General features: G+C 45.7%; 1 protein-coding gene across 7 annotated transcripts; it reads right to left on the bottom strand.

Annotated features, from left to right (window-relative positions):
* Window positions 1-1,956: 1,956 nt before the first annotated feature.
* On the bottom strand, window positions 1,957-9,352 carry ANKRD34B (ankyrin repeat domain 34B). 7 transcript variants are annotated; one of them, XM_010409853.4, is made up of 3 exons: window positions 7,712-9,218; window positions 6,605-6,662; window positions 1,957-6,361 (listed from the first exon to the last, which is right to left on the bottom strand). In XM_010409853.4, exon 3 carries the CDS (start codon window positions 6,312-6,314, stop codon window positions 4,824-4,826), a length of 1,491 nt encoding a protein of 496 aa, XP_010408155.3. In that variant the 5' UTR covers window positions 6,315-6,361; window positions 6,605-6,662; window positions 7,712-9,218; the 3' UTR covers window positions 1,957-4,823. The 7 variants fall into 7 exon arrangements, with proteins under 7 accessions (XP_010408155.3, XP_010408154.3, XP_019147678.3 ...); XM_010409852.4 differs by having other exon boundaries at window positions 6,613-6,662; XM_019292133.3 differs by adding an exon at window positions 9,227-9,352 and having other exon boundaries at window positions 1,957-8,199.
* Window positions 9,353-13,786: the final 4,434 nt, after the last annotated feature.

Here is a 13,786-nt window from a genome sequence, read left to right as displayed (position 1 = left end):
TTATCTTCTGAAGTTTGAACTGACATATTTTTGGGGTAGTTGCATGTTGATTTTTAATATCCTGATGCTTTGGCTTAATTTCCTTGAATTCCCTCGAATTACTGCTTTTACAGGTTTTTTGGCCTAATTCCCTTGACTTGATTCCCTTGAACTTTCCAGTGATCCTTCTGTCATTGTTGGTTCCACTGCCTGGTCGTGTTTTCTCTCCTTGTTGTAGAGAGAAGCAGTCCCGTGCACAGGTTCATAACCTCAGCAGGGATCTGCCCAAGCAGACTTGGTGTGTTTTTAAAAGGTGCTCCCATTAATGTGTTTTTAAAATGCATGTACAGGTCAGGTTTGTACTTTAAAATCAACTGCTTTGTGAGAAGGCCGGGTGCAACTCACTCCATCTGTGAAACACACATGAAAGTGTTCAAAATTACTGATGCTTTCGGGGAAAAAAATACGGGAATTTACTGCAGTTCCTCACCGTGCCTCTGTGTCTGGATTTCAGGAACTTGGCAATCAATAGCTCTGTGTACATTTCTAGAAATCATCTCTGGTGTTCAGTGTGAGATTTCAGCACCATTTTTAAATAGCTGGACATAAATTTTGGGACAAAACCCCTGAATTAACATGAAATCTGCAGCTGCCTGCGTCAGCAGTCCAGGAAACAGCTGGCTCAGGTAACAGGTGCTGCTGAGAAACAGGAATTTTGCATAAATTTATATGTATATCTAATGTGGGGGGCTTTTTAAATAAAGGTCAACTTGTGTACAGGAGTAGAAGACTCACTGTCTTCCAAAGAGGATTAATAGCTGGGTCTTCTGTGGGAATATTTAGTGATGACAATTGGAATTTTATCCCTTTGACTCTGAGAAAACCGCCTTGAGCTTTCTTAAGGTGTTTCCTTATGAAACCTGATCTCCTTGAAGGTACTGCAGTGCCAGTAATACTTTAGGGTGAAAATGTAAGAATCTTTATTTAATAAAGTCCCTTGTTTTAGCTGGAAAAGTAAGTAGTTGTGGTGTATATCAGATGCAGAAAGATAAAGGTCTTCCTTGGGATTCATGAGGGGAAAAAAAGGAAATTTAATGACTATTCAGTTTACTATTTTTGTGTAGCTGCATCAAATTATGGCAATATTCTTTTGGAAGTGCTGTGCAATTGTAAAAGACAAAGATCAAAACAAAGCAATTACTCCTTAAAAGCAAAACCAAATTAAATGTGCAGGGAAAGATACTTTGAAGACTGTATTCTGAACATTGCACCTTAAACACAACCTTGAAAACTGCTGGTTTATGACATTTTTGTGTAGTGACTTGCTGTTCTTAAACCTCTTAAACCAAAATAAAGGGAGTTCTTATATAATCACCGCTTTTTTTGAAGCCACCACTGTTGTTTTGAAGTTACTTTCATTGTATGGTCTCACAGCATTTTGCAGAGAAAATGAAGACTAGGGATAAAAACAAAAAAACCCCAAATTGTTTTTCACCTCTCCAAATGAACCAGGAAGGTTTAAAGTCCTTTCTGTCACGGGTTGTGTGTGGCTGTCGCTGATGGCGGCGGGGATGTCACTCGGGCCGGTGCCGCTGTGTCACTGCCGTGCCTGGGGCTCTGGGGTCACTCTGCGAGCTGCAGCAGAGGAGCTGCCTCTGCTTTCGCTCTGGGAGCTGAGGGACGAGGAGCCACAACCCTGAACATCAGCCAGGGAGGCTCCAGCCTGTGGTGCTTCCCGTGCCAGGAGCCATGAAGGACACCTGGACGGTCTTGTTTTTAACCCGGGTATCTCGGGAAGGGAGGGATTTAACATCAGAGACTCGGGTCAGCCTGACCGTTCTTTGCTGAAAAGAACGTCGGGGTGGCTGGGAAATGTCAAGGATTAAGACTTCAGAGATAACACAAGTGCATCTCTGCTCCACAAGTGGAACCACGGGCAGCTTCCGGCAGGTGGAAAGAGCCTCTCTCACACCATACTTTGGACAAATTTAGCTATATTGGATTAAATCGAAGTAACTGTTCCCATTTTCTTGTACAGAGGCAGGCTGAGAAACACTTCTGAGTGAGTACCTTTTGCAGTGACTCATCATTTCCTGAGTAGTGAATAAAAGCATGTGATTATTTCCATGTTCCCTCTGAGGGGGAAAAAATAACTTTTATTTATTCAGCATTACAACAGCAAGAGAACAAAGCTTTTTCCTTTGAAGATCACTTGTAACAGTAACACAAACAATAATATTAACACTTCACACTACTTTGCATCACAATTAATCACAAAGTACTGGGAACACTACTGAAAAACTTCCCCTTTCAAGACACTTGCCACTTCCCTTCATTGTCTGAGCATTCGTAGAAAAATTATGGTTTAATTAAGGGAGCCATAGTCCCATATACATAATTAATTTAAAAATCAAACCAGCATAAATTGGGCTTTTTACCCTAAGCAAAGATACCAGTTAGAACACCTGATGATAGTCAATTTCTTCTACAAAAGAATTTATATTTTTTTAAAGATCTATTTTTCCCTTCAAATATTTAATTTAATTATGAGATGAAGAGATGAGAATTTGCCATTTCCTTTTATAATATCATGAAACCATTTGGAAAGTCTATTGTGTGTAGAGACCAATTTGTACTCAGTTAATACTGACATACGTTGTTCCCCATAATTTCTGTACCATGAAAATATATCCACCTAATCCTTGTTTGTACCTGGTGTGCACAGGGGCTGATCCAGGAAAACCTCCTGAAGGAAAAGGCAGAACCTGAATGGAAACAAATACTCCCAAAAGGTTATTTACAGGGAGTATATGTTTATAATCCCCTTTAAATGGTTCAATGTTTAGAATCCCCATTAAATTGTTTTATTGTGATGATCCCCATTAAATATTCGTATGTTTGTGATCCCCTTCAAATTGGTTTATGTCTCCAATCTTCTTTAAATTGGTATATGTTTAAGATCCCCTTCACACTGCTTTATGCTTAAGATCCCCGTTAAATGTCTCCTACTAAGTGCAAAGCTAAATAACATTACAGGCTTATGTTAGGCAATGTCAGATTTGGTGAACCCTGACTGAAGCTGCAACAAGACAGGTTGTGCCCACTGAATATTTTCAGGAAGGAATACCTAATGTCAGTATACTGAAATTCACGTTACACAGACACTATTTCAATACAACTAATTTCTGTAAATTACAACAAAACAGAACACATTCACTTTTTCTCAATACTTAGAAGATGAGCTCTAAAATGCTAAATGCAATACCAGAAATCCAGGATCTATGAGGTGCACACAAAGACAAGAGAGATACTTGGAATCACAAAACACTAATGGAAAGGAAAGAAAGATTTTAAGATAGAGATACTTGAAAATACGCAGTAGCTTGGAGGCTGCAGAGGACTCCTTTCCGCTTGTGGGAAACTCAGTCCTGTTTCAAATTAGGCAAAATGTGGGTTTCGATCTCCCAGGTGAGTTTCATAGTCAGACTCACAGAATCACAGAATGGTTTGGGTTGGAAACCATCTCAAATAAAAGCCGATCTCATTCCAACCCCCCTGCCATGGGCAGGGATGTCTTCCACCAGACCAGGTGGCTCCAAGCTCCATCCAACCTGATCTGGGACACTCCCAGGGATGTGGCAGCCACAGTTTCTCTGGGAAAACTGTGCCAGTGCCTCAACTTCCCTTAAGTTGTTATCTTCTTTGTGTTGAAGTTGTGATACAGTTTGAGTTACCTGCTTTGTCTGAGCAGGAGAACAGAGCTCTTCTCTGCTCCAAGGAATTGTGTGTGTGTGTGTGTGTGTGTGTGTGTGTATGTGTGTGTGAAGTGCCCCTGCTCATGAGGAAAACATCTCAGTGTGTCCCAGCGTCTGTACCCTGGTGAAAAGGGCTGTGACTGGGGGCAGATTGCTCCAGCCTGACATGGAGATCTCTTCCTGGGGGACTGCAGAACTGCAGAAAGTAACAGACCCTGACTGAGATCCAGGCTCTGCCTCCCCCACCCTCCTTCTTCTGAAGGGAGCAGATCCCAGGGGCTGTCTCTGGGGCTGTCTCCGGGGCAGCCCGAGGTGGCCGCAGTGCCTGGCGGGGCAGCGCTGGTTTGTGGCACACCCAGGGCTTGTCACTCGCCCTGCTGGGCTCCCGACAGCGCTGCCCGGCGTCGTGTGCCGGGCTGGAGAGCGCCCGTGCTGTGCACCACTGGCTCCCAGTGCCAGCCAGGCGTCTGAAGCACGCTCCCAGTCCTTAGCTGGAATTCCGTGGGCAGCACAGCTCTGCAACGTGTCATCAGCTCTGTAGTGTCTGCTTGCTTGCAGTGAAGCTGTTGAGGCCAGGAGACACTGCCTGTGTACACCTGCTGCTACCCACACCACTGCGTGCTGATGTCTCAGGGTTCTCTGGATATATACAACCTGATAGAGTCAGTCTGGTGTCCAGCATCACAGTCCAATGTTTCAGGTTCCCCAATTCCATGTGCACCACCTCTCTGCGTGCAGAAAGGGTGTATGTTTGGGGAAATCTAGGAGGGGTAGTATGTACAACCTACAATGAGAACTGCAATGCCTAAGGCCATTGTGGGTTCATTCTGTCACAGGCAATTTGAAAACTTTACAAAAGCAGCAAATAAACATTCCTTAGTCTGCAGAAGGCAGCCTCATTAGGTAAGTATGTCTTTTCATCCAGTCTCTGAACTATCCCACTCATCCTGAGGCAGACATCACTTTACATCACAGCCCTGCTGTATTTTGTGATACCTACCATTACATTCAAGGACTGCAGTGAATATTTACATATCATAAAGATCCCCTTTGCTCTCCTGGTAAAGATTCAGTCATTGCTGAATCTGCTCAGACTGTAATCTGCTCATATGGCCTCCTCCGCAGCAGATTCGTATCTTTGGTCCCCCTAGGGGCAGCAGATCCTGGTGGTACTGAGTGAGTTTGTCCATAAGAAATCATTCCAGAAACTGTGTTTATGACAGTGAGCTCTGGACCTGGGGGGTGAGGGCTCACATTCAGTGGTGGCAGAAAACCTGGCCTTGTCTGATCCAGCACTAAGGCTCCTGAACCCTGTTCCTCTAGAGAAGCCTGATTTCTGCCTCTCGGAGAAACAGGAGACATCTTCTCCAGAACTCTTCTCGGACTTGGTAACAAAGTCTGGTATGTAGAAAGAATTTCTTTCTTTCCTTTTGGTGACTTACTGTCTTTTGTATCAGCAGCAGGAATGAGACTGTTAGTTAGCTGAGACGCGGAGATGTTGTAATTTGATTCTCCACTTCCCTTCTTGATAATACTGCCGAGGTTTGAAAGTAAGCTGATTTGTCCCAAACTGGCATCCATGCCCATAGGAATCTCACTGGGGTTATGTTTCTCTTCAGTAAAAGGAGTCTGATAGTTTATTGCATCGCGTAATGGTTTCCTTGACATGGTTTGATCAGAGGTTTTCAGTACATGAGCAGTGTCTTTCCTGTCTCTACTTTCGTGACTGGTGGTGACGCCCTTGGATAAGTCAAAGGCACTGAATTTACAGGAGAGGTCTTCTGTGGGACTGATAGCCCGAAGTTCTTGTGAAGAAGCAATTTTCCTCTGCGGAAACACTGCTGGACAGCACTTTAGCCACGGATCACACTGCAGCACCTGTGTCAGCTTGAACCGTGCTGGTGTTGAGCTGGATTTGGTCATTAGTGGCACTGTTTCAGATGGGTTATCATATGGGTGTCCACCATACAGCTCTTTAAAGCTGAATGGGTCTTCTGGACCCTCGCTTGATTCTATTTCTGACAGGGAGGTGCAATCAGCTGGGGAAGCGCATTCCTCGAGGTCTGGAGGAGGCACGTTCAGGTACTGCTTTGTCTTCTGCCTCCCTGATGCAGACTTGCCTGTGGTGATGATGATCACTTCTTTCCCTCGTGCCTTGCAGGCCTTAAGCAGAATTTCCAGGGTGTCCTTGTCTGCGGCGTTTATTGCGTACACCAGAGCAGAGCAGTTGGAGTGGTCTGGCAGGCTCGGGTCAGCTCCGCTCATCAGCAGCAGAGACACCACTTCAGGGCCTGCTTTTTCCATGCAAGCATGCATCAAGGCTGTCTTCCCAGATTTGTCCTGTATGTTCGGGTCAGCCTTGTTGTCCAGCAGGTATTTCACCATCTTTGCCTTGCTAGCACTCTGTAAGTCCACGTGTTTGGTCATACAAGCAATCATGAGAGGGGTCTCACCCCTGCTGTTGCTCTCATTGACATAGGCCCCGCCGTCGATCAGCAGCCTGGTGAGGCGCAGGCGCCGCTGGTACACGGCTTTGATCAGGGAGTAGCCCTCGGGCGGCACGTCCACCGCATCCATCATCCTGCTCTGCTCACCTGCACCTTCCTAGGGGCTGCAACCACACCTGGCTGCCGGACAAACCAAAGGGGTCCCCCAGAGAAATAGAAGGAAATTGAAAAAAAAAGAGAGGATTTAACTGTGCTAATTGCTCCTGTAAACAGCCCTGGGTTTTGTGAAAAAAGTATGAAGGGAAGAAAGGAAGAAAGGTTTTCCCACCGTTTAGGCTTACAAGAAAGGCATTAAAAACTTAAAAAAAAACCCCACTTCAATACAGTTATAACATTTATAGAAGATTAAAGCAAGACCATCACCTCCTTACTTTTTGACTGTCCTGTACACAGTCCTCTGCCTGCGCAGACAATATCAGCTCTACAACAAAAGAAACATTTGACCGCATCAGAGAGAATCAGGAGGTTTCACACAAAAAAGCTTAATGTGGCATAAATAACAAAAGGTCTTATATAAATGTATACCTGCAGACATGCAACTAAAACTTTTATGTTGTGTATGTGTTTGCTTACCTGTGTGTAGGGAAAACCTTTAGAGAAAAAACCCCAGTATTTAATAATTGGCAGAGCAATTTAATTTCAATAGAAGATTAGGTATGGATTAGATTATTACATTCATTTATTTACAGTCTATTTCTAGAGAAATAAAAATGTTTAGCTAGTTTAACTGTAAAGGAAATTAATTAATCATTTTTGTTCATCACTGAAAACACTACTAATGTTCTGGTGATTAACTGAAAAGCAGTAATTTCATTCTGTTTTACATTGAATGCCAAAATCAAAGGATGATCTCAATATAGTTTGTTCCAAAAGTCCAACAAGCCAAAAAAAAAAAAAAAACCAAAAAAGAGTCAGATTTCCTCCCTGGAAATCTGCGGAGGAAATCTGACTTTAACTGGGGGCTTGTTTTTTTTCCCCCCTCTGTCTTGATAAAATATTTTTAAAAGGTAATTGCATCGAAATTACTTTAAGGATTCACTCCATTATACTGAAAGTACAGGATTCAGTACTGTCTATCTCAGCTTTCATTGAAGTGCAAATCATTATTATGATTTTTATGTGTACTTTTGACTCGTAATGCATTCAAGATTATTGTAAAGTCTTTTATAAAAGTATCCCATCAATTTGTGCGTTTAGGTTTCCAGAAGGAAACTGCAGAGAAGGATCTGCTACATAACACACGTGCTGGAATTTTGATTGTGTTCTCCTTTGGTTTTGACCTACCTGGAAGTTATTGGTGATTTTACATTTCTTCCTATTTATCTAAAGCTCTTCTGATACTTAACTGCTCACTTTACTTAAGCGATGGCATATAGCTCTTATTACATCAGCATTTTCATCTGTAGAAATACCTTTTGTGGCCAAAAGGACATTAAATACTAAACAGGCATGGAAAGAGAATAATGCTACCTGAAGTCGTGCAGCAGGTCAGGGCTAAAGGTGAGGCTGTTTTTCTGACATCTCATCTAACCCCTCCTGTTGCCTAAAGTTGCTGTTTCTGTCGACTTCACCAGGACTGCTGATCTGGTGGGGGTGGAAGGCTGTCCTAAGACAGAAGTTGAAGTTTGAAGTTAGGAGTAAATAGTGTTGGCAGGTATGAACCTGCCTGGAGAAAGCCTGAGATGTTTCTGTGCAGAGAAAAGTGAAGAGAAGGTACATGAAATGGGGAACAAACCCCCACAAGTACTGCAGAATCAGACATTGTACAATCACAAGAAAGTGTTACAGACTCACAGCTGGAACAATATAAAGCAGAACACACTCGCAGTGCTGGAGGATAGCCACAACTTCATCTGGAGAATCTGTTAACCATATCACACCTGGCCTGGGTACAGCCTGCTCCAAAAACTCCCCAGCTGGCTATTTGGAAGTGAAGGACCACGGGTCAAGCAGATTCCCTAAAACAGTAATCTATTGGATAATTCATTGCAGAACAGATTGAGATGATAAAACAGTCCTAAATGTAATTAACTGCTATGTCAGAAGTACTCCACGAGTTCCTAAGATATTGGGACTGACACAGTTGCCTCTCACTTGTGAAGGTAAACTTTAAAAGCAGCTTCAATCTTTAAAGCAGTTTGAGGAATGAGGAACTCTGCAACTCAGTGTGAGACACTGAATCATGGACTAGTCTGTCAAATCACCCACAAATTCCTCTTATTCTTGTACAAATAATATTCCTGCATGGCTTTTTCTGTCTAGAAAGTGCTTAGTTTTATTTTCAAAAAGTAATATTGTCCTGGAAAGTACTCTGAGACAATGTAGCACCAGGCACCTTATAGTATGAAAACCTGGTTTTCAATCTAATAGTCTAAGCAATCACAACACTGAGGGGGAAAGAGCCCATTGATGTTATAACATATTAACACAGGCAACAGTGTCATGAATATGTGATATGAATGAAGGAGTTCTTGCAAGGTATTCCTCACCTTTTAATGTGAGAGCCAGATTTTCTGCCCTCAGTGCCTCAGCACCCTCAGAGTTAAACAAGCTCTCACAGTTGTGTTTACAGAGTCTACAATCATTCCAGTAAAATTGCCATTGATTCTCATCTCAGAAAAAAGACATGCTTTCACACTAAAAGAGCATAAGCATTTAAGTATTTTTATGATTCTTCATATACACATTAAGCCTGGCAAATTCAGTCAGGGTAATAAAAACTTGTTTTCCTAGTTGAAATTTACCACATATGAGCTACTTTTGATTTTAAAAAAATACCATTCCAACGCTGCCAAAACTACTCCACCACCACCCCAAAGTTTCCACCACAACTTGCAACCTGACGGCTCTAAAAGGCTCCCTGAGAGGAGCTGGGAAAAAGCAAGGACTGGAAACTTCTCGGCAGAGAAGTGACAGCACGCACAGTAATACTATAAAGACCATGAATACTAAATAAAGGCTGTGAAATGAGTTTAAATACTTTACCCGCGCGCTGTCGGCGGCGAGGCGGCAGCGCCGTTCCCTGCGCGCCTCTGCTCTCCCGCGCCGGGCGGACGGGACGGAGCCGCCGCTCCTGGCGCCGCCGCCGGGAGCCGAGCGACACCGGGACACTCGGGAACACCGGGACACCGAGCGCCGCCCCCGGGACCGCCCTCGGCCTCGGCGGGGCTGGGCCGGCGGGGCGGGCTGGGCCGGGGGGGCCGCAGTGGCTGCCCCTCGCATCCCCACCCCCGGGCCCACCCCCTCACGGCCCCCGCACCCCTCGCGGGCCCCGCTGCCCCCTCACGCCCTCTGGCCCCCCGTATGCCCCACACCTGCTCCCCCTCAGCCCCAAATCCAGACCCACAGCCCCCCTCACAGCCTCAACACCCCGCAGGTGCCTACACCTGCTACCCCTCACACTCCCGTCCAAATCCACACCCCTCGCACCCCGGGTACCCCTCACACCCCACACATCCTTCACACCCCACACACCCCTTACACCCCAGATAGCCCTCAGATCCCTCACACCCCTCGCACCCTTTGCACCCCACATACCCCTCACATCCCACAGCACCCTGCTCTTACCCACCCCTCCTGTCACCCCAGGTACCCTCACACCCCTCACACCCTCCCACAGCCTCACAGCCCCACACACCCCGTCACCCCCACACCTCCTGACCCCAGCCCGGTTCCCTCTCACACTCCCGTGCCCCCACCCCGCAGCACCTCCAGCTGTTTCCCCTGGAGCGGAGTGTGGCCGCCCTGCTCCGGGCAGCAGCAGCGCTGGTATAGTGTCTGGCTGTACTTCGTGATCTCCTGTAGGTGCAGCAAACGGGAGAAACAACCCACTGAAGGCCTTCCTCACCACCACACTGCTTCCAGGGCAAGGATTTAATGGGGATGAGAGGAAGCTGAGCCCAAGGAGATGCTTCCCTCAGGTGTGATCAAGTTTGACTTTGCAATAATTCCTAGTTAATTTCACAGGCTAAAATCTTGTGACATTTCAAAGCATGGTCAAAGAAACTTCCTGGTTTCTATGCAAGTTTAGGATGCCTTCACAAAAACACAGACTGGTTGAGGTTGGAGGGGATCTCTGGAAGTCATCTGGTCCAAGCCTCCTGGTCACCTGGGAACAGCTAGAAGCCACCTGCCACCATTTCTTTTATGTCTCCAAGGATAGAGACTGCACAACCTCTCTGGGCAACCTGTGCCAGTGCTTGGTCACCCTCACAGTGAAAAACTGTTTCCTGGGATTCAGAGGGAGAGCCTTAATTCAGTTTGTGTGCGTTGACTCTTTCCATGTCACGGAGTGCTGGGAAGGATCCGGCTTTGTCTCATTTGCACCCTCCTTTCGGGTGTTCGTGTACAGTAGTGAGATGCCTTCTGGGCACTCTCTTTTCCAGGCTAACCAGGAGCAGCTGCCTGAGCACCTCTGACAAAGGTCCTGTGGGGATCTTCTGGGAGACAGTGCCAAAGGCTCCACTGAAATCCAGGTGGGCATTATCCATGGCCTTCTCTTGGGCCACTCAGGTCATCGCAGGAGGTCTTCGGGTTGGCCAAGCTTGGCTTCCCCTTGGAGCAGCCAGCCTGACTCTTCCAATCACTGTGCTGTGGTCTTCTCTAGTTGCTTGGTGGCTATGGTGATGCTCATGGAGTATTCTCAGACATATATGTGAGCAACAGGACTTCCTGATGGTCCCCTGGAGACTCCAAGGATATTTCCTCGGAATGCAACTCGACTGGGCTTCCTCGCAAACGCTGTGCACTGCGGGGCTGCGGTGCTGGCGCCGTGTGAGACCCTGTCCTCACCCCCTGGCAAGGCACTGCTGCCTGACACTGTCTGAGCACACAGCAGAAGCCAACAGGCGAGTGCAGCAAACCAGCAGGGGAGGCGAGGGTAAACTGACAGCCAAACGAGCCACCACAGTCGGTACAATGAGCAGCAAGTCACAGCACAGCATCCAGCGGCAAAGGACTGATTTAGGCATCACAGGAAAGAGAAGGTTCCAGGAGCACTGTGAAGGGGATTTGTGCCTTGCTATTTTTTAAAAGTGGACGTCAGGATCAATGAGAGGCCGTCATGACTAAGAGCTGGAAAAATGGTATGAATAAGCCACTAAGACAAACAGCATTCCAAGGGCAGGTTCCTCAGTTACTCTTTTAACCTTCTCTTTCAAAAACTAAGTTGGGAGAATGTCCACAGATGTTTTGGGTTTTTTTTTGCCTGTGGTAAGATTCTAATTGTCTTTGTTATCTTTTCCTCTCCACCTTATCTACATTCTTAATACACAGTCTTTGTCATGCAGCCTCAGAACATTGTGGGTACTGAGCACCAACTCTTCAGGAGTTTACTGCTCTTCACAGTCCTGTTGTTGGGTTAATTCTATGAGATGGAGAGGCAGTGCACACTTGTGTATATACCAGCACTCCTGCTGCTGAAACAGTACCACTTCTGTAGTTCTTGCAGCTCTAAATGTCCGCTTTCTTATTCCTCCTTCCATCCCTGCCTGCATTGTGCTGTTGTGCTTGATAGCCAACATGAATCATTGACCAACAAAAAAAAGGTGTATCAAACCAGCTCTTGGAAGAACACTTTTATGAAGATAATTAGATTTTTTTCTTATAAACATCACCATGGATACTCTTGGTTGGATAGAATAACAACTATTGGTATCAAGAAGTTCCTGTTAAAAGTGAAGGAGAGTGGAAAACCAGAGCAGGGAACACATCCATGCAGCACAAATTTTATTATAAAACACAAAAGATGTTTGCATATGCACATGACATATTTGTTTATTGCACCTCTTGATATCCCTTGCCTCTATTTCACTGACAGTTGGGCTACCTGGATATGTACCAGGAGAAAGTTCCATGGTCACAAAATTCTAATATTAATTTCAATTGACCAAAAATGTTTGTCACAAATGAGTGTCTTAGGTTTCTCAAAGAATCACTGGCAGAGGTATCATCAAATCAGGTTTCATGTAAAAGTGAAAGTGCAACAAAGTTCATTGGCATGGTTCATTTTACTACTTACCACACAGTTAAAGCACACAGACCAAAATCTAGAATCAATCAATCTAAAATTAAAATCAACCAAAAGTGATATATGTGGAGGCTGAGGACAGGATGAAGAGTAAGAATGGGAAAGGGTAAGCATAGAAAGGAATAAGGGAGACCCTCTCACTGAGTTACAGGGTTCAGAGCATACCTCCCTGCAAAACATAGCCTCAGACTCGACCAAAGCTTTAGGTCTAAAGATTTTAACAGCACCTAAACTTAACAGCACTGAGTTGATAGCCTAATTTAAAGAATTTAAAAGACTCTAGAATTTACTAGAAGCATGACAGTAACTCATAGGCTGGACTTACGAGTCTTATGCATTTAAGAATCGGAGAGCAACATTCCTCCTACATTTGCTGTAGCACATTCACAGTCACTTGCATACAGACCCGGAGCCTGTACAGGGTGTGTACAATCCATGTACAGGTTCATACCTGTGGGGAATCCCCCTGAGCTCAGGGAAGGACTCATGTGGGTGCCTCTGCATTTTCCCAAAGGGTGAAGGGCTGAGCCCTGAGCAGTGTGGGCCCAGTGCAGGCTCTGTCGGCAGCATTGGCCCTCTGAGCATCGCCAACGTGAGCATTGGCTGGCTCTGAGAGACCCTGCTCCAAAAGAGGAGCTGGGCACAGCCCCTGCAGGTTCAGGAGAGCTTGGGGGGGTCTCACTTAGGCCCAATGTTTGCAGGGTCAGAAGGGAGTTGGCTTTATTCATAGCAACTTTCCACCCGGATTGCAATTCTGGTTGGTAACTTTCTTTGAATGTTCAATAACAAAACTGTTTGTCCACTTGGACTTGCTCATTAGCCAGCACTAGATCCTGGGAACAGACAGTGTCTCTGATAAGGCAAGAGGAGCTCAGCCCAGGTGCTGTTCATCAAGGCCGCATGGCCTAATGAGCATTTCTGAGATCACAGAGTGGCCCCCGGTGGGTGATTCTTGATAAACTGTGCCCAAATATGGGCGGGCAGGCAGGCAGGAACGAAAAGCACGTACTTAGTTTTCTGGTTGCCAGTTGCTAGCCAGTTGCAGGAAGCCCAGCCCTGGACTGCAGGCCTGGAGCCCAGGAGCCTTGTTCTGGGAAGGTGGTCTCAGAGTGGAAACCCCTGGCTCGGCAGCTGGCAGTCGGAGCACACCTGAGGGCCTGTGGGGGTCTGAGTGGTATCAACCACAGAGGGGCCTTTCTGTGTCCTTGGGGACCCTGGGAATCAGCTGAGTTATCTGCTTCACTTTGTTTAGAGGAAAGTAAAAGAAAGAAAAGGAACGGAAATAGTTAAATTTGATCTGACATCCCCACCCCCTCCCCTGGTTTTGGATTTTGCTTCCCATGAGAAATTGTAAACACTCTATCATGTCTGTTTGGTACTGGCCAGCCTTGGCCTACACCAGCAAGATCTCATTCAAGGGAAGGAGGAGCCATGATTGCTTACATATGTAATTACCTGTATATTAATGCATTGCCATGTAAATTTTTGAGCATGATAAAATGCAACGTAAGTCATTC

The sequence above is a fragment of the Corvus cornix genome, chromosome Z (assembly GCF_000738735.6).
Source record: "Corvus cornix cornix isolate S_Up_H32 chromosome Z, ASM73873v5, whole genome shotgun sequence".
NCBI classification, from domain to species: Eukaryota; Metazoa; Chordata; class Aves; order Passeriformes; family Corvidae; genus Corvus; species Corvus cornix.
This window is presented reverse-complemented; position numbering and strand designations above follow the sequence as displayed.